The sequence below is a fragment of the Chiloscyllium plagiosum genome, unplaced genomic scaffold (assembly GCF_037043375.1).
Source record: "Chiloscyllium plagiosum isolate Xiang-an unplaced genomic scaffold, Cpla_swu_hap1 HiC_scaffold_17, whole genome shotgun sequence".
Classification (NCBI taxonomy): domain Eukaryota; kingdom Metazoa; phylum Chordata; class Chondrichthyes; order Orectolobiformes; family Hemiscylliidae; genus Chiloscyllium; species Chiloscyllium plagiosum.
In genome coordinates this window covers 4,858,667-4,882,832 of record NW_028270155.1, presented here as the reverse complement: position 1 = coordinate 4,882,832, position 24,166 = coordinate 4,858,667, and the positions used below count along the sequence as shown (strand labels likewise).

The 24,166-nt window shown below is 42.3% G+C and overlaps 1 protein-coding gene across 5 annotated transcripts in view; it reads right to left on the bottom strand.

Annotated features, from left to right (window-relative positions):
* The window catches only part of garre1 (granule associated Rac and RHOG effector 1), a 216,739-nt gene that overhangs the window by 27,533 nt on the left and 165,040 nt on the right, over window positions 1-24,166 (bottom strand). For all 5 annotated transcript variants that reach the window (XM_043706520.2, XM_043706524.2, XM_087995696.1 and 2 more), the window contains exons 4-6: window positions 23,733-23,873; window positions 22,593-22,688; window positions 19,230-19,391 (exon numbers count right to left, since the gene is read on the bottom strand). In XM_043706520.2, the coding sequence (XP_043562455.2) occupies window positions 19,230-19,391; window positions 22,593-22,688; window positions 23,733-23,873 (399 nt within the window). The remainder of the gene's footprint in view (window positions 1-19,229; window positions 19,392-22,592; window positions 22,689-23,732; window positions 23,874-24,166) is intronic.

Genomic DNA, 24,166 nt, shown 5'->3' with positions numbered 1-24,166 from the left:
AAGGATGAGGTTTCTAAATTCCTGGAAGTGCAGGGTCAGATTAGAACAAGTCAGCATGGATTTAGTAAGGGGAGGTCATGCCTGACAAATGTATTAGAATTCTTTGAAGAGGTAACAAGTAAGTTAGACCAGGGAAACCCAATGGATGTTATCTACCTAGACTTCCAAAAGGCCTTGGTAAGGTGCCTCACAGGAGGCTGCTGAGTAAGGTGAGGGCCCATGGTTTAAGGTGAACTACTGGCATGTCTAACAGAAGGCAGAGAGTTGAGATATAAGGGTTCAATGTCAGGACCGCAGCTGTTCACTTTACATATTAATGATCTGAATGAAGGGACTGGGGATATTCTGGCGAAGTTTGCCAATGATATAAAGTTAGACGGACAAGCAGGTAGTTCTGAGGAGGTAGGGAGGCTGCAAAATGATTTAGATAGTTTAAGAGAGAGTGGTCCAAGAGATGGCTGATGAAATTCAATGTCAGCAAATGTGAGGTCTTGCACTTTGGAATAAAGAATACAGGCATGGACAATTTTCTAAACAGCAAGAAAGTTCATGAAGCCAAAGTACAAAGAGATCTAGGAGTACTAGTACAGGATTCTGTAAATATGGAATCTGTGTTAAGAAAGTAAATGTAATGTTGTCATTTATCTCAAGAAGGTTGGAATGTAAAAGCAGCGATGTGCCACTGAGACTTTTATAAAACTCTAGTTAGGCTCCATTTAGAATACTGTGTCCAGTTTTGGGCCCCACACCTCAGGAAGGACATACTGGAACTGGAGCGTGTCCAGCAGAGATTCACATGGATGATCCCTGGAATGGTAGGCCTAACATATGATGAACGGTTAAGGATCCTGGGATTGTATTCATTAGAGTTTAGAAGGTTGAGGGGAGATCTAATAGAAACTTACAAGATAATGCTGGGAAATTGTTTCCGTCAGGCGGGGATACTAGGATTCTTGGGCACAGCCTTAGAATCAGAGGGGGTCAATTTAGAATGGAAATGAGGAGAGAGTGGTGGGCTGTGGAATTCATTACTATGGAACGCAGTGGAGGCCGGGATGTTAAATGTTTTCAAGGCAGATATTGATAAATTCTTAATCTCGCAAGGAATTAAGGGATATGGGAGAGTGCGTGTAAGTGGCATTGAAATGCCCATCAGCCATGATTGAATGGCGGAGTGGACTCGATAGGCCGAATAGCCTTACTTCCACTCCTATGCCTTATGGTATTGAAGGTATAGAAAAAGTGCTTTGCTTGATGTTTCCTCAGGAAAACAACTTTGCCAAAGCTGCAGTCAATGCAGAGACTGCTGGACAAGTTAAAAATGGTTAAATAGGAGATATTTAAAGCGAATAAGTTATTTGGACCATTTGGAATATATCCCAGGTTACAGAAGGAACAGAGTTAAAATTGTAGTGGTACAGCTACAATTTATCAATGATCCTCAGACTGAGGTTGTGTCAGATGATTATTTTTACATTGTGAGTATATAGTGTCACTGTTTTGATCTATCAGAAGCAAAACCTTAATCTCTGGGTATTGGACTTTAGGAAGGAGAAACTGGCATTGGAGAGGATCTGCCATACCAATTTCCTTGGTGTGACTGCCATACCAGAGCAAGCAACGTTTCTGTGTCTACCTTATTGAATCCCTTTGTTAATTTAAACACCTTGGTTAGATCATCTCCTCTGCTGTCTATATTCAAGATCCAATCAAGTCTATGCAGTCAATCATAATTTAACCCTTTTTAGATCCAGATCATTCTGATGAATCTGCACTTCAGATCCTCTCCAACGCCAGTATATCCTTCCTAAAGTATTTGACAATGCCTCAACATGTTGTTTTCAAACCATTTTGCCCTAAGAATTTATTTACAAAGATGCTTATAAATGTTATCACTTATATTTCTGAATACCAAGTTTTACTCAACTCCAGTACAATTACAGAAATCAACAGGAAAGAGGAGATTATTCTGCCAAATGCATTAGCAAACAACAGGCTTTCTATAAAGACCGTATCTTTTACTTTTCTATTTTTTTTGTTATGGACTAATAGGAGAAAAGAGCTATTTGCAAAGCCAAGGATTGCTGAAGGATTACTGTAGTTATTAAAAGCAAGTAACCTGAACACCTGCTGCTTGTTCAAGTGGCATTTGAAATGTAGTTTGCAGATGAGCTGGAACCCATGTGGTGTGTATAAATAGAGATTTCCAACAGCAACAATCAGCCGACTGTTCTGTGGATGAGTGGCCAGTTATCAATGACAAAGATCTTCTGCTTGCTAACAACTGTGAGATTTGTTCTCATGTAGTTGAGCAGTTTGTGGCTATGAACAAGATGCAGAGAAGCCCCTCTATTTCCAACCAGCTTGGAGCTCAGTTCTCTGTGGTAAAAGCAGCTTTAAGCTTGAAGAAATCCAGTTATCTTTTCTTCCGAAGTTGTTGTGTTCAGAAGCTATGACTTCTAATTAATAAATCAGAGACCTTGAACCAGTCACCCTGTACCTCTCGAACTCAGCACCACCTTCCTAACCTGCAATCTTCTTCCTGACCTCTCCACCCCCACCACGGCCTATCACCCTCACCTCAACCTCCTTCCACCTATCGCATTTCCAATGCCCCTCCCCAAGTCCCTCCTCCCTACCTTTTACCTTTTATCTTAGCCTGCTTGGCACACTTTCCTCATTCCTGAAGAAGGGCTCATGCCCAAAACGTCGATTCTCCTGCTCCTTGGATGCTGCCTGACCTGCTGCGCTTTTCCAGCAACAAATTTTCAGCTCTGATCTCCAGCATCTGCAGTCCTCACTTTCTCCTGTACCTCTCTGTCAAGCATTGAAAGCATCCAGAGAAGAAAAATCGAGAAGCAACATTCTGATCAGTACAAGAAACATCTTAACAGATCCTGTGATCAGGGGCCACTGAACAGTTCTGCCAGATTTTCTTTTCACCCACAACATCCATTGTTGATCATTGTCTGCATCTGTTTGTGTAAGAATGCGTTTACAAGGGGATTAGAGTTATCTGCTGATAGGTCATAATTGTTTATCTGAAGTTCGCACTTACCTGCTTGTAATAAATGGTCATTCTTGTTGAGTAAAGAAACCTAGTTCAGGATAAGCAGAGTATAAAATGCAGGTGACAGGGGAATTGTGCTTACAGTCACACATCATATATGTGTCGTTTCGTTCTTATGGCTAAAGGGAACAGCATATGAGACCTGGTGCAGGATATAATAACAGGTGTACGTTGGGCTACAGGGATGGTGTGTGTGCACGTGCGCACCCCCCACCCCCCCCATATACACACCCACACCTGTCCAGCAGATCAAAGGCTTTCTCACTGTATCAGTCACACAACACAAGCTGTCCAGCTGCCCAGGAACTAATCAGAGCACTGTCATCAGGCTGATGACCTCTGGCATCCACAACTGCACAAAATGATCAGGTACTTGTTGCTGGCCAAACCCTGCTCTGTTTATCTCCCTTTGTGTTGCGCTGTCCTCAAACAGCTTCCCCTACTGCTTAAACAAAGCTGCAAAAAATACCACCCAAAATAACTGGGAGATGCCGATGTTGGACTGGGGTGTACAAAGTTAAAAATCAGTTACATCACTTTTGCTATAAATTCGGTGTCTTACAGTTGTGTACTCCACAACCACCTGATGAAGGAGCAGCGCTCCGAAAGCTAGTGTTTCCAAATAAACCTGTTGGACCAAAACCTGGTGTTGTGAGAGTTTTAATTTTTCACACAAAATAAGTTTCAGTAATTTGTTTTTAAAAGTGTAGCAAATTTCTTCTATAATTCTTGGTTTGAAAACATTTTCTCCGTTTCTGTCCGCAAACAAAATGACTAAAACTAAAATGATATGGTCTTTACATGTCAAAATAAAAAAACTTAAGCAATGAAGATACAATAACTGGCTAACATACACAGTTGGAATTCTATAAGTATAAAAGTTTATCCTTCCATACACATACACAAAGCTGACCTATACACAGTCCAGTGAAGGATTAAAAAAGGGATTTATTTGTAGAGACCAACTTTTGAGAAAAATCACTAGGCCAGTTCTTGAAGGCCAAAAATGTAATATGTAGGATGTTTAAAAATCTGTCATTCTGACATTCTAACCTGTGTGGTTAAATCACCAAAAATGTACACAGAGGGTGGTGGTGGAGGGTTGTTTTTCAGACTGGAGGCCTGTGACCAGTGGAGTGCCACAAGGATCGGTGCTGGGTCTTCTACTTTTTTGTCATTTACATAAATGATTTGGATGCGAGCATAAGAGGTACAGTTAGTAAGTTTGCAGATGACACCAAAATTGGAGGTGTAGTGAACAGCGAAGAGGGTTACCTCAGATTACAACAGGATCTTGACCAGATGGGCCAATGGGCTGAGAAGTGGCAGATGGAGTTTAATTCAAATAAATGCGAGGTGCTGCATTTTTAGAAAGTAAATCTTAGCAGGACTTATACACTTAATGGTAAGGTCTTAGGGAGTGTTGCTGAACAAAGAGACCTTGGAGTGCAGGTTCATAGCTCCTTGAAAGTGGAGTTGCAGGTAGATAGGATAGTGAAGGTGGCATTTGGTATGCTTTCCCTTTCAAAGTTTGAGAGAAGATTGGTAGCTCGGGTGCTCGTTGTTCGATGTAACGACACTATTCACCTCTATCAACAAAACCCTAGCCAGAGAAACAATAGCCAACCTGCTGGACATACAGAACAGACATCAGGACGTTGGACCTATCAACAAAGACGGTATACTCAAACTACTGGACCTGTGCCTCACAACACACTACACATTCAACAACCAAATATATGAACAAATCAACGGCACACCCATGGGCTCACCCATCTCTGGACTCATAGCAGAAGCTGTAATGCAAAGATTAGAACAAACAGTCTTACCACAAATTCAACCCAAACTCTGGGTCAGATATGTGGATGACACCTTTGTAATCATTAAAAACACAGAAATAGAGAACACACACCGGATCATCAACGCCACACTCACAGGAATCAGTTTCACTAGAGAGGAAGAAAAGGACAACCAACTCCCAGTCCTAGATGTGAACACCGAAGGGAGAATTCACCACAAAGGTATAGAGGAAAGCCACACACACAGACCAAGTCCTGAACTACGAAAGCAACCACCCCAACACACACAAAAGAAGTTGCATCAAGACACTATTCAAAAGGGCCACAACACACTGCAGTACACCAGAACTGCAAAAAGAGGAAGAAAAACACCTCTACAATGTATTTGCCAAAAACGGATACCCGCGCAATTTAATCAACACATGCCTAAGGGAAAGACAACGGAATGAGGACATTCCTCAACCCAAAGGACTAGCCATACTACCATACATCAAGAGCATTTCTGAACTGACAGCCAGACTACTGCGACCACTAGGACTCATAACAGCACACAAACCAACAGCCACTCTCAGACAACAACTCACCAGGACGAAGGACCTGATACCCAGCATGAGCGAAACCAATGTAGTGTACAAAATCCCATGCAAGGACTGCACAAAACACTACATAGGACAAACAGGAAGACAGCTAACGATCCGCATCCATGAACACCAACTAGCCACGAAACGACACGACCAGCTATCCTTAGTAGCCACACACTCAGATGACAAGCAACACGAATTCGACTGGGACAACACTACTATTATAGGACAAGCCAAACAGAGAACAGCCAGGGAATTCCTAGAGGCATGGCATTCATCCACAGATTCAATCAATAAACACATCGACCTGGATCCAATATACCAGCCACTGCAGCAGACAGCTGGAACTGACAACCGGAAGCGGCAGATACAAATCACTATAAATGCCGGAGGAAACATCACAGAAGCGCTTCACAGGAGGCTTCCAAGCACTGAGGATGTCACCTAGACAGGGGACGAAACGTCTGCAACACAAATTCCCAGCTCGACGAACAGAACCACAACATGCTTTCCTTTATTGGTCAGAGTATTGAGTACAGGAGTTGGGAGGTCATGTTGCAGCTGTACAGGACATTGGTTTGGCCACTGTTGGAATATTGCGTGCAATTCTGGTCTCCTTCCTATTGGAAAGATGTTGTGAAGCTTGAAAGGGTTCAGAAAAGATTTACAAGGATGTTGCCAGGGTTGGAGGATCTGAGCTACAGGGAGAAGCTGAACAGGCTGGGGCTGCTTTCCCTGGAGCGTCGGAGGCTGAGGGGTGACCTTATAGAGGTTTACAAAATTATGAGGGGCATGGATAAGATAAATAGGCAAAGTCTTTTCCCTGCGGTTGGGGAGTCCAGAACTAGAGGGCATAGGTTTAAGGTGAGAGGGGAAAGATATAAAAGAGACCTAAGGGCAACTTTTTCACGCAGAGGGTGGTACATGAATGGAATGACCTGCCAGAGGATGTGGTGGAGGCTGGTACAATTGCAACATTTAAGAGGCATTTGAATGGGTATATGAATAGGAAGGGTTTGGAGGGATATGGGCCGGATGCTGGCAGGTGGGACTAGATTTGGTTGGGATAGCTGGTCGGCATGGACAGGTTGGACCGCAGGGTCTGTTTCCGTGCTGTACATCTCTATGACTCTAATTGCTTCTGGAGTCTTGACAGACACAGCTTGCTTAGAAAATAGTGCTGAGCTGTTTCTTCAATCCTTCTTTCAGGAAAACAAATTGGTTTCACCCTGAACCCAACAAAGACAGACTACCAGAAAATAGGAGAAGAGCTGGGCAGCACTTTGAAACAATGTTCTTGTTCCCTAACTGATTCCAGACATCAAAATACTCTTTAACTAACTACTACTCATACAGCCCTAGGAGGGGTTTACAGCAGAACAGTTGTCAGTCATGTGATTTCTGTAAAGGAAGAGCAAGTGAGGACTGCAGATGCTGGATATTAGAGTCAAGGGTGTGGTGTTGGAAAAGCACAGCAGGTCAGGCAGCATCTGAGGAGCAGGAGAGACAATGTTTTGGTTATAAGCCCTTCATCAGGAATCTTTGAAGGGCTTAGGCCCGAAACGTCGATTATCCTGCTCCTCGGATGCTGTCTGAGCTGCTGTGCTTTTCCAGCACTATTCTCTCGACTCTGATGTCTATGAAGCCTTGTTTAAAGAAAATGGTCATTGTCCAGAGTGACTTTTCAACAACAGGCCAAGCATTTCCATAAAACTTGAAATAAGTCAATTTTTCCACAATCCTTCAAAACTCAGGTCCTCTGAGAAATATTGAATATGAACCATCTTGGTGACACACTTGAAAGTTCTTGTGAGAAATTATAGCACTTTGACGTCAAGGATGAGATATTATATGGAGACATTAAATTCGACATATTATAAACATCATCAGACAATCATATATACACTCAGATGTACACTTGTTATCACAATGCCAGCACCAAGGTCTCAAAGGAAATAACGAGCTGGAAGGGAATGTCACTGCCATTTCAAATACCAATGTGTTGAGAGGCAAATTATATATAATCAAGACCTGATGCCACATCTGTGAACATGGATGTTAAACAAAATGCACTTCATATAAGCAGCTGTCAAGACCAATAGACATTTCAGCTCAAGTACACCACATGCTTGGGCTCAGCTTTACTTTAGTAAAAAAAACTGTTAAACTGTCAACTTAATTAACCTACCAAGAGCTGGTATAGCATTGCAGCATTACAAATTTACTATTCAAGAAATGGTCAAGATGTGCAGATGCATATTGTTACAAGTTAATTTTCTGTAGGCAAGTGGACAGCAGTGGGCATCAAGAATTAGCATCAGTGTCAAAAGCTGGAAAAGCCGACCAGCACTTCTGTTTTATCAGAGGTTACAGCATAGTCATAACAAAATGTTTATGAGGATGTTGAACAGACATAGGCTCAGCTGTGATGCTTCTCCCAGTTGAACAGCCAGCCAACGTTCCCATTAAAAATGAACACTAGTGACTGTGTGAAGGACTGCAGGATGTTCGAAACCTGTGGAACTGTGTTCATGAGCAGAGATCAAGGCCTCAATAAAGTGAAAGGGTCAGGAGGAGGAAAACAGGCCCACCAGAAGCTTTATGATCAAACTAGCAGGTCCTAAATGGAAAGACTACATCAAATTGCATTTTTCACCAGCTCTTTAGTTCCCCTTCACAAAAAACAATTCCAATCTAATCATCATCGGCCTCCATTGAAACCCAGGACAGTCTGTTTCACTTATTAATTATCCATCATTTTCACAATGAACAGTGGAGCACTTTCTTAAAGAACCCTGTGAATGTGTCACTGTAAATACATCCCTCCTATGGCACAACCTACTTGAAAGTGAAATGCAAGCATTGTATGTGTTAGTTCTTCAAACTCAGCACAAGGGCTTGCTTTCATATCAGATCCACACTTACACCATATGCACCAAATATTCTCATGGGTTATGTTTGGTTATGACAATACCCTGGTTTACTGCCAATAAGTAAAAGAGAAATATTAACTTCAGACATTGCCAACTCAGACATGGCACAAACTGCAAATCAGGCTCATTAATAAAACTAGAAGCAAAATACAAGAACAAACGTCTTAGCTCCACTCAAATTTCAGTGCGTGCTACAAAACAAAACATCTCTACATGCATCTCACACTCTACACCATTCATTTTTTTAGACTAATTCCCACGATGCAAAGCGTACATGTAAAGCCCTGGATTCACTTGTTAATTCACTGGCCATTGTTGCAGAGCAAACACTGATCCAAAGAGGTTATTATTATATCGACTACTTCAGATTTCCAGCATCTATAGTATTTTGTTTTTGAGGGGCTGGACTTGGCAATAGTCCTTTGCAACCTTCTGGAATTCCAGCCATTGCGCAAAGTCAACAGCATTTGTTTACAACTAATGAAAAGTGACATCCTGCAGGGCAGTGCCACAGATTTCAAACACTACCCAGTGTCAAAGCAGCCTAGGAGGTTGCTTAGCTTCCTGCCTCAGGCAATCCACTCACTTTCATCTAGGTCACACACCAATATAAAAAAGCAAAATACTGTGAATGCTGGAAATCATAAATAAAAATGGAAAGTAATGGAGATACTCAGCTGATTTGGCAGCACTTACACAGAAATAAAGTTAACATTTCAAGTGCAATTCTTCAGAATAGGTCATTCATCAAACTAGGAACACATTGCAAAGTGGGTCCAGTTGTTAAAGGACAATCACAGCTAACACACTTTCCCCTCCTCACAAAATCATATAGAATGAGACCACACTTGAACAATTGCAAAGGACACCTTTGATTTCTTTATCTAAGAAAAAATAGCCTTGCCTTAGAGGGAGTGCTATGCACACTCACTAGACTGTTTGCTGGGACGGGGAAACTCTCCTTTGATGAGAAATCAATTAGATTGGGCCCATATCTTCTGGAATTCATATCAATCAAAGGATCTTATTGAAATGCATAAGTCTTGACAGAGAGCATGCTAAAAAGCTGTTGCTCATCTGGAAAATTTAGAACTATGGGCCTTAGCCTTAAGAGAAGAGCTCAATCATTTTGGATTGGCAGCAGGAGAAATTCAGAGGGCTTTGAATCTTTGGAATTAGAACATGGAACAGTACAGGCCCTTCAACCCTCGATGTTGTGCTGGCCTTTTACCCTACTCTCTGATCAGACTCACCTACCTATCCTTCATTGTACTATCTTACATGTGTCTGTCCAAGAGTCACTTAAACATCCCAAATGTCTCTGACTCTACTACCACTGCTGGCAGTGCAATCCACACACCCAACACTCTCTGTGTAAAGAACCAATTACCTTAAAATTATGCATCCTCAGGATTGACATTTCCACCCTAGGAAAACGTCTCTGGCTATCCACTCTATCTATGTCTCTCAACATCTTGTACACCTCTATCAAGTCACCTCTCATCCTTCTTCACTCCAATAAGAAAAGCCCTAGCTCCCTCAACCTTACTTCATAAGACGTGTTCTCCAGTCCAGGCAGCATCCTGGTGAATCTCCTCTGCACTACCTCTAAAGCTTCCACATCCTGCCTATAATCAGGACAGGACACAATATTTCAAGTGTGGTCTAACCAGGGCACTATAGAGCTGTGGCATAACCACACAGCTCTTAAACTCAATCCCACTACTAATGAACGCCAACACACCATATACTCTCTCAACAACCCTACCAACTTGGGTGGCAACTTTGAGGGATCTATGGACATGGATCTCAACACCTCTCTGTTCCTCCACACTGCCAAGATTCCTGCCTTTAACCCTGTATTCTGCATTCAAATTTCACCTTCCAAAGTGAATCACTTTACACTTTTCCACATTGTACACCACTATTAATCCAGTTTTGCATCCTGTCAATGTCCCGTTGCAACCCACAACAGCCCCCACACTATCCACTATACATAAACTTCAACTAGCCACAAAAAGACATGATACACTCTCACGAGTATCTTTACATACAGACGAGGAAGGACACCACTTCAACTGGGACAACACATCCAAGACAAGTCAAACAGAGACACGTGTGAGAATTCTTAGAAGCACTGCATTCCAACCGGAACTCTATCAACAAACATATTGACTTGGATCCCATTTACCACCCCTTGAGAAAAAGAACAGGAAATGACATCACTAACCCAAGGAAACTAAACACAAATAGAAAGCAGGCCATACCACCAGTGCTTCACCGGAGGCTCACTGATGATGTTACGTACTATGGTGACAAAATATCTGAAAACGAACCTTCCAGCTCAGCGAGCAAACTTACATCCAGAACCATCCACAACTCCATCAATCTTCGTGTCATTGGCAAACTTACTAACCCACCCTTCCAGTTCCTAATCCAAGTCAGTTATAAAAACCACAAAGCGCAGAGGTCCCAGAACCGATCCCTGCAGAACACCACTGGTCACTGAGCTCCAGACTGAATATTTTCCATTTACCGCCATCCTCTGTCTTCTATTGGCCAGCCAACTCTATATCCAGACAGGCAAATTTCCCTCTGTCCCAAGTCTCCTCACTTTCTGAATGAGCCTACCATGGAGAACCATATCAAACACCTTGCTAAATTCTAAGTACACCACATCCACTGCTCTACCTTCATCAATACATTTTGTCACATCCTCAAAGAATTCAATAAGATTTGTGAGGATTGACCTGCCCCTCACAAAACCATGCTGACTATGTCTAATTAAACTATGGTTTTCCAAGTAATCATAAATCCTGTCTCTCAGAATCCTCTCCAATACTTTGCCCACCACTGATGTAAGATTGCCTGGTCTATAATTCCCAGGATTATCCCTACTCCCTTTCTTGAACAAGGGAATAGCATTTGCCACCCTCCAATCATCTGGCACTACTCCAGTGGACAGTGAGGACGCAAAGATCATCGCCAAAGACGCAGCAATCTCTTCCCTATTTCCTGTAGTAACCGAGGGTATATCCTGTCTTGGCTGAAAATGTGTTGCTGGAAAAGCGCAGCAGGTCAGGCAGCATCCAAGGAGCAGGAGAATCGACGTTTCGGGATTCCTGAAGAAGGGCTCCTTCTTCTGCTCCTTGGATGCTGCCTGACCTGCTGTGCTTTTCCAGCAACACATTTTCAGCTCTGATCTCCAGCATCTGCAGTCCTCACTTTCTCCTATATCCTGTCTTGCCCAGGGGACTTTTCTATTCAAAGTACGGGAGAAGATTTGTAGCTCGGGTGCTCATTGTTGTGGTTCTGTTCGTCGAGCTGGGAATTTGTGTTGCAGACGTTTCATCCCCTGCCTAGGTGACATCCTCAGTGCTTGGGAGCCTCCTGTGAAGCACTTCTGTGATGTTTCCTCCAGCATTTATAGTGATTTGTATCTGCCGCTTCCGGTTGTCAGTTCCATAAAGATTTTTCTAAATTTTCAGCACATCCCCCTTCCTAACATTAGTCTGTTTTTCACTGTCCTCAGAAATGTCAAGGTCCCTCTCAGTCGTGAATACTGAAGCAAAATATTCATTAAGGATCTCCTCTACTTCCTCCAACTCCAGGCGCAACTTCCCTCCACTATCCCTAATTGGCCCTACCCTCACTCTGGCTATCCTCTTATTCCTCACGTAATTGTAGAATGCCTTAGGGTTTTCCTTAAGCCTACCCGCTAAAGGTTTTTCATGTCCCCTTCTAGGTCTCCTAAGTCCATTCTCCAGTTCCTTCCTGGCTACCTAGTAACCCTCTAAAGCTCTGTCTGATCCTTGCCTCTTCAACCTTAAGTAAGTTTCCTTCTTCCTCTTGACTACATGTTCCACATCCCTTGTTCTTTCACCCTACCATGCCTTCCTTGTCTCAGTGGGACAAACCTGTCCTGCACTATAGCAAGTGCTTCCTAAACAATCTCCACATTTCTGTTATGCATTGCTGAGAGAATATCCGTTCCCAATTTAGCTGCCCCAGTTCCTGCCTAATAGCATTGTAATTCCCCCTCCCCCAATTAAATACTCTCCCATACCATCTGCTCCTATCCATCTCCATGAGTAAAGTAAAGGTCAGGGAGTTGTGATCACTATCAACAAAATACTCTCCCACCGAGAGACCTGACACCTGACATGGTTTATTGCCAAACACCAAATCCAAGATGGCCTCCCCTCTTGTCGGCTTACCATGCAGGGATATGGATGCTCAGATGAGCCTATTCAAGACTGAGATCAATTGGGTCTGGGACAAACAAAATCAAAGAGTACGGGGATAGAGCCACTATACAGATTTGAGGTCAAAGATCAGACTTGATAGTGAAAGGCAGAGCATTTGGCGTACTCCTACTCTTGTGCTTACATTCACTGACCTGTCAGAGAAATTAAAACAACGCATTTTGAAGGTGCCCTACAGACAAGACCAAATGCACGTATTAAACAAGATAAAAGCAAGGAGCAAACCTCCCATCGGTTAGCAACCACTTGACTTTTTTTTTACATTTTAGCAAACTGCAGTGTACAGAGTCTTGGTGAGACCTCACCTGCAGTAATGAGCACAGTTTTGGTCCCTTTATTCAAGAAAGGACATACTTGACACAAACAGAGATCCACCAGATTAACCCTGGATGGCCAAACTGTTTTATGAAGAAGGATTGAGGAAACTCTGGGTCTGTATGCCTGAAGCTTCATAGAACGAGAAATGACTTCACTGAAATTTTAAAAATTTTTACAAGGTGTGACAGGGTCAATATAGTTAGAATGTAACGCTGGCTACTGACTCTGGAACCAGGGGACATCATCTCAGGAGAAGGGGCAGTCTTTTAAGATTACAATGAGAAGGTATTTCTTTTCATTCAGAAAGCGGTGAACCTTTGGAAATGTTTACTCCAGAGGGGTGTAGAAGCTTGAACAAGCTCAAGACAGAAATCAAAATGCCATGAGTCTCCAAAGACACAAAGGAATCTGGAGATAGAGTGGGAAAATGATGCAAAAAAGATGATTGGCTAGAATCTAAAATGATTAAACTGGCTCGATGGACTGAATGCTCTGCTCCAGTTCCTATGTTCCATATAAACATAAAAGTCATTAGTGTAAATAAAACAATGGTCAATCTATCTCCCTCTCTACCAGCATAGCAGTTGCATGATACAAGATTAATGCATTTGTTGGCTAATTACTGATCAATCGCTAACAGTGAATTGGTAATATCCATAGACAGGCGACAATACCTCTCCCTCCTTTGGAAACTGTAGGTCTCTCAAGCATGCTATACTCACCACATATGCCTCTAATTACTCACACACTGTGGTCCAAAATATCATTGTTGGATAGAAATTGACAGGTTCTTCTAATTTGAAGCATAACTGACCTGAAACTTCTCAGAAGACCTGTACAGCACAGATAACTCCATTGCTACAAATATTGCAGATACTGGAAAGCCAAAATAGAAACAAAGTACTGGAGAAATTCAGCAGGATAGAGAAATAGAGTTCATGTTCCCAGACAACGATCCTCATCATAGCACTGAAATTAAAGATCATCAATCTTAAAGATCAACTCAGTTCCTCTCTCCCTATCTGACGCCAGATTTGAATGTCTCAAGTATTTTCTGTTTCAGATCTTTACTGTATGGTTTTGTTCTGCATAAGCCTTTCCTTTCCTAAATTCTGCAGTGAATGATCACCGTGGTGTCTGAACACATTTTTAGGATGTTAAAATGTCATTGTCATCTAAAATACACAGGAGTAGAGCAATACCACTAAGTCCAACAAAACTGTCTATGTTGTGATAATATGTTCATGGTGGTGCAGTCAGCATAACTGTAAAAGAGCGTTGAGGCCAGGTCCAAAGAGAACAGGAACACAGTAAATAAACAGAAGACTTTCAAAGGTCAATGAGAAAAAGCAGACATGTGACTACAATCGCATAATCAGTATATTTCACTAACAGTGGAAATAAAATCATTTCAAAGCACATTTACTTCATGTGCACTGGGACTGAAATGGCAGGGAGTGACAGTGTGCTTTCCAGACAACATCTAGAGCAAAAAGGTAAAAACAATGACTGCAGATGCTGGAAACCAGATTCTGGATCAGTGGTGCTGGAAGAGCACAGCAATTCAGGCAGCATCCGAAGACAGGCAAAATCGACGTTTCGGGCAAAAGCCCTTCATCAGGAATAAAGGCAGAGAGCCTGAAGCGTGGAGAGATAAGCTAGAGGAGGGTGGGGGTGGGGAGAGAGTGGCATAGAGTACAATAGGTCAGTGGGGAAGGAGATGAAGGTGATAGGTCAGGGAGGAGAGGGTGGAGTGGATAGGTGGAAAAGGAGCTGGGCAGGTCGGACAAGTCCGGACAGGTCAGGGGATCGAGTTGCTGGAGGTTAGAAGCTAGGATGAGGTGGGGGAAGGGGAAATGAGGAAACTGTTGAAATCCACATTGATGCCCTGGGGTTGAAGTGTTCCGAGGAGGAAGATGAGGCGTTCTTCCTCCAGGCGTCTGGTGGTGAGGGAGCGGCGGTGGAGGAGGCCCAGCACCTCCATATCCTCGGCAGAGTGGGAGGGGGAGTTGAAATGTTGAGCCACTGGGCGATTTGGTTGATTGGTGCGGGTGTCTCGGAGATGTTCCCTAAAGCGCTCTGCTAGGAGGCGCCCAGTTTCCCCAATGTAGAGGAGACCGCATCGGGAGCAACGGATACAATAGATGATATTAGTGGATGTGCAGGTAAAACTTTGATGGATGTGGAAAGCTCCTTTGGGGCCTTGGATAGAGGTGAGGGAGGAGGTGTGGGCGCAGGTTTTACAGTTCCTGCGGTGGCAGGGGAAAGTGCCAGGATGGGAGGGTGGGTCGTAGGGGGGGGCGTGGACCTGACCAGGTAGTCACGGAGGGAACGGTCTTTGCGGAAGGCGGAGAGGGGTGGGGAGGGAAATATATCCCTGGTGGTGGGGTCTGTTTGGAGGTGGCGGAAATGTCGGCGGATGATTTGGTTTATGCGAAGGTTGGTAGGGTGGAAGGTGAGCACCAGAGGCGTTCTGTCCTTGTTGCGGTTGGAGGGGTTGGGTCTGAGGGCGGAGGTGCGGGATGTGGATGAGATGCGTTGGAGGGCATGGAGGTGCTGGGCCTCCTCCACCGCCGCTCCCTCACCACCAGACGCCTGGAGGAAGAACGCCTCATCTTCCGCCTTGGAACACTTCAACCCCAGGGCATCAATGTGGATTTCAACAGTTTCCTCATTTCCCCTTCCCCCACCTCATCCTAGCTTCTAACCTCCAGCAACTCGATCCCCTGACCTGTCCGGACTTGTCCGACCTGCCCAGCTCCTTTTCCACCTATCCACTCCACCCTCTCCTCCCTGACCTATCACCTTCATCTCCTTCCCCACTGACCTATTGTACTCTATGCCACTCTCTCCCCACCCCCACCCTCCTCTAGCTTATCTCTCCTTTATGCTCTCTGCCTTTATTCCTGATGAAGGGCTTTTGCCCGAAACGTCGATTTTGCCTGTCTTCGGATGCTGCCTGAATTGCTGTGCTCTTCCAGCACCACTGATCCAGAACATCTAGAGCATGTGCTCTGTTTGAGAAATTACATATCTTAAGGGCTTACAATTTTCAGAATTTTTAAAGCAGTTACATATCATGATTAAGTTCTTACAACAGAAAAGAGACAACATATCCTTTTCAAGCAATCTGTTTCTAAGTTCAAGGTCTTGTCTGACCTCAAACTATAATTCTGATTCTTATAACCTGCCACAAAAATCACCTACTTCTAACTCCATAACATTACACATCTCCAACTCTACTTCAGTCAATCCGACACTGTAAACTATATCAATGCCAAACACAACTGCTCGACTACTCTCCTAAATAGCATCTCCTAGATTAGAATTAGAGGTTTCACTACTTGAAAATAGGGGGTTGTTCATTTAAGACAGAGAGGAGGATAAATGTTTCCTCTCAGAAGGTTAAGAGTCTTTAAGTTCTTAAAGTCTTTGAATATATTTAAAGTAAGAGTGGCAGATGGAGTTTAATTTAAATAAACATGAGGTGCTACATTTTAGAAAGGCAAATCAGAGCAGGACTTAATGGTAAGGTCCTGGGGAGTGTTGCTGAACAAACGGACCTTGGAATGCAGTTAGATAGGATTGCAAAAATGGTGCTTAGTATGGTTTTTTTTATTGGTCAGAGTGTTGAGTACAGGAGTTGGGAGGTCATGTTGCGGCTGCTTTTGGTTAGGCCACTTTTGGAATTGTGTGTGCAGTTGTGGTCTCTCTCCTATAGGAAGGGTGTTGTGAAACTTGAAAGGGTTCAGAAAAGATCTACAAGGATCTTGCCTGGGTTGGAGGGTTTGAGACTGAATAGGTTGGGGCTGTTTTCCCTGGAGTGTCAGAGGCTGAGAAGTGACCTTATTAATGTTTATAAAATCATGAGAGGTATGATAGGGTAAATAGACAAGTTCCTTTCCCTGGGGTAGGGGAGTCTAGAACTAGAGGGTATAGACTTAGGGTAAGGGGGAAAAAATTTAAAAGGGACCTTAGGGGCAATTTTTTCATGCAAAGTGTGGTGCGTGTATGGAATGAGCTGCCAGAGGAAGTGGTGGAAGCTGGTACAATTGCAACATTAAAAAGGCATCTGGATGCATATATGAATGGAGGGATATGGGCCGGTTGCTGGCAGGTGGGACTTCATTAGGTTGGGATATTTCGTCAGCATGGACGAGTTGGACCAAAAGGTCTGTTTTCACGCTGTACATCTCTATGACTCTAGAAGTTGGTGGATTCTTGATATGCAAGGGGTGAAAGTTTATTGGGATAGACTGGATATGGAGTAATCAGATCAAATACAATCTTATTGAATGATGGAACAAGCTCAAGGGGCTAAGCAGCTTACTCCTCCTTCGAATTTGTACTTTTGTATGTATATTTGCATCCTATTGTTGCACTCTAAACTCTGCTGACTGTATCCTGTCTATAACAAACCCAGTTCAGCTTGAAGCTCACTGATCTACAATGGATATCAGCCAACCAACATCTTGATTCAAAAATTCTTATACCTTGCTTTTAAATCTCTCCATGGTCTCACCCCCACCCAATTCAATTACCGTTTCCAGCACTTTGAGCATCTGAAACTCTTCTCTTGGTACTCATACTTCTTGTGCAACTTCACCACTACGACCACCCTCAATGCACTTGCCATTATCCTTCAATGGCAGCCATGCCTTTAACCACCTAACCTCCTGCTCTGAAACATCACCCCCCACCACCCCCTCCCCTCCCCCACACCACCCCCACCCCCATCTCCTCAAAGAGACAGAAACAGATTTAGGACCAAGCTTCTAGTCACTGCTCCTTACATCTCTTTTTAGATTAGATTCCCTACAGTGTGGAAACAGGCCCTTCGGGCCAACAAGTCCACACCAACCCTCTGACTAACGCACCTCACACTACGGGCAAATTAGCATGGCCAATTCACCTGACCTGCACATCTTTGGACTGTGGGAGGAAACTGGAGCACCCAGAGGAAACCAACGCAGACACGGGGAGAATGTGCAAACTCCATGCAGACAGCCATCCCAGGCTGGATTCGAACCTGGGTCCCTGGCGCTGTGAGGCAGTTATGATAACCACTGAGCCACTACGCTGCTCTTTTGCTCTTCTGTGGTGTACCATGAAGCTTTTATTAAAGGTGCTGCATAAATGCAGATTATGTTGTTATTTCAATGGTTTCCATTGACACTCTTAACAGAGACAACACCACACAAACAGAATAAAACGGTTTATGGAAACATGTACATAAAACTGGGCATTAATCTTGCAACCTTCTTCTATACCCACGTGAAATGTCAATGTTAGAAACGTGAGGTAATATGCTTTGGTAGACGAAATACAGAGAGACAATACAGGGTTAATGTTACAATTTTGAGGGGGAGTACAGGAACAGAGGGACTTCATGGTTACATGCATGATTCTCTGAAGGTAGCCAAGCAAGTTGAAATAGTTATCAAGGTGGTTTATAGGATCCTTGCGTTTATAAATAGAAGCATAAGAGTATAAAATCAAAGAAGTGATGCTACAACTTTACAAATCATTGGTCAGTCCGCATTTGGAGTGGTGTGTTCAGTTCTGGGCATTTATTTAAGGATGGATGTTCAAGCCCTGGAGACAGTTCAAAGGAGATTTACGAGACTGATGTGAGGAATGAGGGATTTTAGATACAAGGAAAGATGAGAGAGACTGGGCTCATTCTCCTTACAGCAGAGAAGATTAAGAGGTGACCTTATTGAGGTGTTCAAAATTATGAACAATTTTGAAAGGATAAAGAAGGATATTCCTTTTCCACTAGTTGGTACATCAGTAGCTAGAGGTCACAACTTCAAGACTCTAAACAAGAGAGCTAGAAGTGAGATGAGGAGAAGCTTCTTTATTCCGAGAGTTTGTAGTATTTAGAATGCTCACTGCCTGGAAAGTGGTGGAGGCAGATTCCATATGAGGTTTCAAAAGAAAGTTAGATATTTGAAAGTGATTAATTTTGAGGGCTATGGATTTACAGCTGGAGAATGGGACTAGTTGGGTAGCTCTTTTGGGTGCCAGTACAAACACAACTGATCGAGCGACCTCCTTGTGTGTTGTACAATTCTAGATATTGTTCACTGTACAAGGAAACTGAATCAAGACACAATAAACAGTCAAAAAAATACACTCCAGACAGGCATTGCAAATCACAAGTACCATTGCTATTCTCTAACTTATGAAAACCATGTCATAGAATTTAATTTTTTGTAATAAAAATTAAGTCTTTCACAGGAAAGGTTTGTAAAAAGTACCATTTTAAGTTTCAGATTCTCTGCTCCAGACTCACTGAAGGAGACTCCCTTCAGAAAGTGGGGTCCGATTTGTACAGGTACAGTGGGAAGCTCACACTGAAGGGGTTGAGCAGGATACTGCTTCCTTCCTGCTTGCTTCACCTCAGCCTCACTGCAGCAACCCTGCAAAAAAAATCACAATCTGAAATAGGCATGGTGTAAAAGCTTAACAAAGCATATTTATTCAGTACCAGATATATCATAAAGGTATCCCAACATCCAAGCAAAAATCTCAGCCTATTGCAAATTCATCAGCCAAACATTAAAATGAAGAAAGTCTGATTTTGTTGGATAAGACCATAAAAAACATAGAAGCAGAAGTAGGCCATTAGTGTTCAGCGAGTCCACTCCGCCATTCAATGAGATAATTGAATTCTCAATTCCACCCTCCTGACTTTTCCCCATATCAGCGAATCCCTTATGGTCAACATTTTGCCACAGCCTTGAATATACTTAAATGATCCAATCTTGACGGCCCTCTGAAGTAAAGAAATCCAAAGATTCACTACCATCTGAGAGAACAAATTCCTCTTCAGCTCTGTTATAATTGGGCTGAGATTATGCCTTTTGATCCTTAAGGTCACTTCTCACTCTTCTCAACTTCAATTAGTACAGGCACAAACTACTCAACCTCCTCATAAAACAATCTCTAAGGATCATTAGACAGCACCCTCAATTCCCACAACCACTTCCATCGAGAAAAACAAGGACAGCACGGTAAAATTGTCACCTGCAAGTTTCCCTCCAAGCCACTCACCATTCTGACTTGAAAATATATTGCCATTTCTTCAATGTTACAGGGGCAAAACCCTGGAATTATCTCCCAAAGGGCATTGTGGGCTACCTACAGCACATGGACTGCAGCGGTTCAGGACTGGTAATGGCTCACCACCACCTTCTCAAGGGCAACTACGGATGGGCAATAAATGCTAGCCCAGCTAGCGATGCTCAAGTCGATGAATGAACTTTTAAAAAAAATTTCCCTATCCCCATGATCAACCCCAGTGAGGTTTCTCTCAACTGCCTCTAATGCCAGTACATCTTTCCTTAGATAACGGAAACAAATCGGTTCACAGTAGTCCAAATGTGGTCTAACTTGTATAGTTAGCAAGACTTCCATATTTTTACCGTCCATTTCTTTAAAAATAGAGGCTGACATTCAGTTGCTTTGTCCATTAACTGCTGAATTGGATGCTAACCTTTTGTGAAAAATCACATGGACTCCTAAAGCCCTCTGCATTGTAGCTTCCTGCAATTCCTCTTCATTTAAATAGTCAATTCCTCTGTTGATGATCACTATCCTCCATCCTTATTTTCATAAAAATTACAAGTCAGACTACCACCACTCAGTAAGGTTCAATTTGAGTTCATCAGAAGTGGGTCTTTGTCTCCTGTAACTCTGTCATGAACTGTCTGTACAAAGTACCAATTGACTAAGATTCTGCCAACTCAGGCCTGTTTTTCCTTTTTTTTTGAATTTTGTGGGCTTGGAGGCTTGAAGAGGCCTGCCCTTCGTGCTGTTGCATCATTGATGCGTAAATCCTAAATCAGAATTCTGGAAATGTTTAGTGTTAGCAACAGCTTTCCCAGAGGTTAGATTTGTCTGGTGTTACAACTTATCCCCTCTGTACAAGAATATTTTAGTAATAAATATCTGCTGTCTGCAACTATGGCTTCTTGTGCAGAGGAAAGATTTTCTTTTTAAAATTGCAAATTGTAGATTATAATTGCTGATTATAAATTGTGGTGCGATGTGCTATTTTCAAAAATAATGACAAAGAGAATTTTTTTAAAACAAATCTCTTCATCGTGCATAGTCTAATGAACTGTTGGGTTTATGGCAGCTTAAATAAGGAGCTGTACAGTACTGTCCTGCCATCATACGGAACGTGTTCCCAGTGAACATCACAAATAACAAAATCTCAAGCAGTACAACAATCCATGGGACAGGTTGCAGCCAAACAAAATTTTAGTATCTACAACACCGACAGTAAGCTAAGATTAATTTAAAACAATGTTGTTATTGCCAATGAAGATTCTCCAGTGGAGAAATACTATTCATAAACAAAGAAAATAGAAAATGCATGACAGTGACCTTTTCATAGAAGGTGAAATTAGAGGATCACAGATGACTGCACAATACAACGTTGTGGGCTCATGTGCAGAGCATAAGTCACAGGCCCAGAAATACAGTGCGATTAGTCAAAATGTCTGCTCATAAGGTCTATTTCATTGTCATGGCTATTTTTCCATCGTAGTGCACAGAACGAAAAAAGTGTGGGTGAATGAATTCAGGAATGGTGCATATGCGAGTCGGAGACTAACTTAATGCTCTCTTCAAATAAGAAGTCAACTTATTTTCGGCTAATAATAAACATAAGACACCTTGAGACATTTTACTATGTTGAAAGGACCAGTTACTAGGATGCTACCCAGTATGAGGGACTCAAGTATGTGGGAGAGATTGCAGAATTTGGGATTGTTCTACCTGTAACAGAGAGGTTAATGGAAGATCTGGGTTCAAATGCATGAAAGATTTGATGGAGGAAATAAAAGGGAACTGTTTGTAGTGCAGAGGAACAGTAGTCACAGGGGACTGACTTGCAAAGGCAAGGAACAGGGGTGACACAAAGGAAAAACAAAATAATGAGCAAATTAGGATCTGGAATACACTGTTAGAAAGTGATGGAAGCAGAATCAATAATATCTTTTAAAAGGAAATCAGCTGTATATGTGGAAAGATTAGGGTAGGAAAGCAGAGGAGTAGGACTGATTTGACAACACTTTCGAAGTGTGAGCACTGGAATAATGATGAGCTGAATGGCTTCTTCCCGTGTTGGATGATGCTATAATTCTATAAAGCGAACTGTCATTAATATGTGGAGTTTTCATTTTTTCTGGTTTGTTACAGAAATTTCATATAGAGGTCATAATTTACTGCACTTTTAGGATTTTTAAGAGATCCAGACAAGTCTCTTTTCAACATCTACTGTCGAGAATAAATCATGAGATGTCCCTATTAGTAGTAATCTCTGGCAACTCGAGAATGCTGACAAATCTCATTTAATACATGCAATGCTTATTCTTTACCACCAGATGTCAATTCTCAGATTCATAATTGAAAGTATCAACTATTCAGCTGTTTCATATTAATGTAGCAGGTAAAGCAACTGTTGCCAGACTGGAATTGTACCCTCCATTTTCACTCCTCTTTGGAGGCATCTGCTCTTTATCCAGCCAAGATCTGCCCTCATATCACATCAGTGCCCAGCAAGCTCACTGCTGTTACAAATCACATATTAGATTACTAAAATTTTTACTTGCCTGCAATGATGATTCGATAGCTTTAGGGTTCAGATGGAAACCAGCCTTCATTGCATACTCACAATGACCCAAGCTTTCCAAAGCAACTTTGTAAGCCTGTAAGACAATCCAAAACAGTTAGCAGATATTTACCTAAACCTTCACTGAAACAGCAAAGTCAATGTGAACAATTCATTAATGCAACATATGCACAGAAACTGCCCTATTAGTTTATGCTGATGTATATGGCACGAAGTTGCCCCTGTTCATACATTTGGATAGCACTGCCAAAAGCTTTTGTCCTTGATATGATGATAGTAACCTGCATTCGGATGCAGTTCATGGGGTGTAAGTACACCCCCAGTGCTTACTGCATTTTGATCTAGCGACAGTAAGGAAACCAAATATAGCAGCATGAACAGTGGGAGCTGATTCACAAATACGCATATCCAAACTAAAAGACCAATATAGAAGGCCCTTGAAATCATCATCTCAAGTTGCATCCAGCAGCAACTGACAAGCACCTAGCGTCATACAGCCAAGAACATTCCGGTCAGGCACTGGCCAAGTTTGCAACCAGAGAATCCGTAACACTGTTTTCCATATTACACGTGAAGCATGAAAATGATTCAACAGTGTTCAGAGCATGTTTAAAAAGAACAGCCAGTAAAATGCTACTGTTAAAAGAGTTGCTTTTTGTAAAAGGCTTGCTCAAAGCAACATCCTGATCCATGTCCTCTAATTTTCTTTCTATTTTAAATAGACCACTTGAGTTTTCAGGGACTTGATAATTTTATGCAGACACGGGTAAATCTCCAAGATAGAGCTTAAGTTGTCTTTTACATCAAAAAGAACATCAGATCTGAATCTCTCAATGATGAAAAAAGCAAATACTTTAAATACCAAATCCTTCCAAATTTGACTCTGAATAATTATTGCGTGAGAGTGCTGCTATACACAGGTACGAACAGCTCCAAGCCACAGCTCACATTGTCAGACCCTACAACATCCTCTATTCAAACTAAGTTGCAACTTTATTGTCAAAAGAATTTTGCAGTCTTGCTAGCATACACTGGGTGCCCTGGGGTGGTGGTGGCTGTGCATGTTCACAGTACACCTATACTTTAGAGGATACAATTCTGGTTTTACAGAGTTACTTACTTGCAAAGCACTGTCAATCTTCATATTTAAATCTTTCAGCTGATGCTCAGGGATTGTGGTAGTTTGAGAACAGAACAGCTGCTGTACTTCAATACCAGCTAGGCATCCATCACTTCCTTTCTCACGGAGACGAGAAGTTGCCTTTCAAAAATAAAAGCAAACATCAATACAATTTGAAGTAAAAACAGAAAAACTGGAATTATCTAGTAGGTCATGCAGGATCTGCAGAGAGAAAGAGTTAATGCTTCAAATCAATAATCTTTCATTAGAACTCTGCCCTCAGTTTTTACTTCAAATTTCCAGCAACTGCTGTATTTTGCTGTATTAGTATCGATATAATTAGTCTTCTTGAACAGAGTGCAATTTCACTCTTTGCTACATAGGAAAATAGGTCATGTACTCTCGATTCAATTTGATAATGGCTTAAAGCAAAT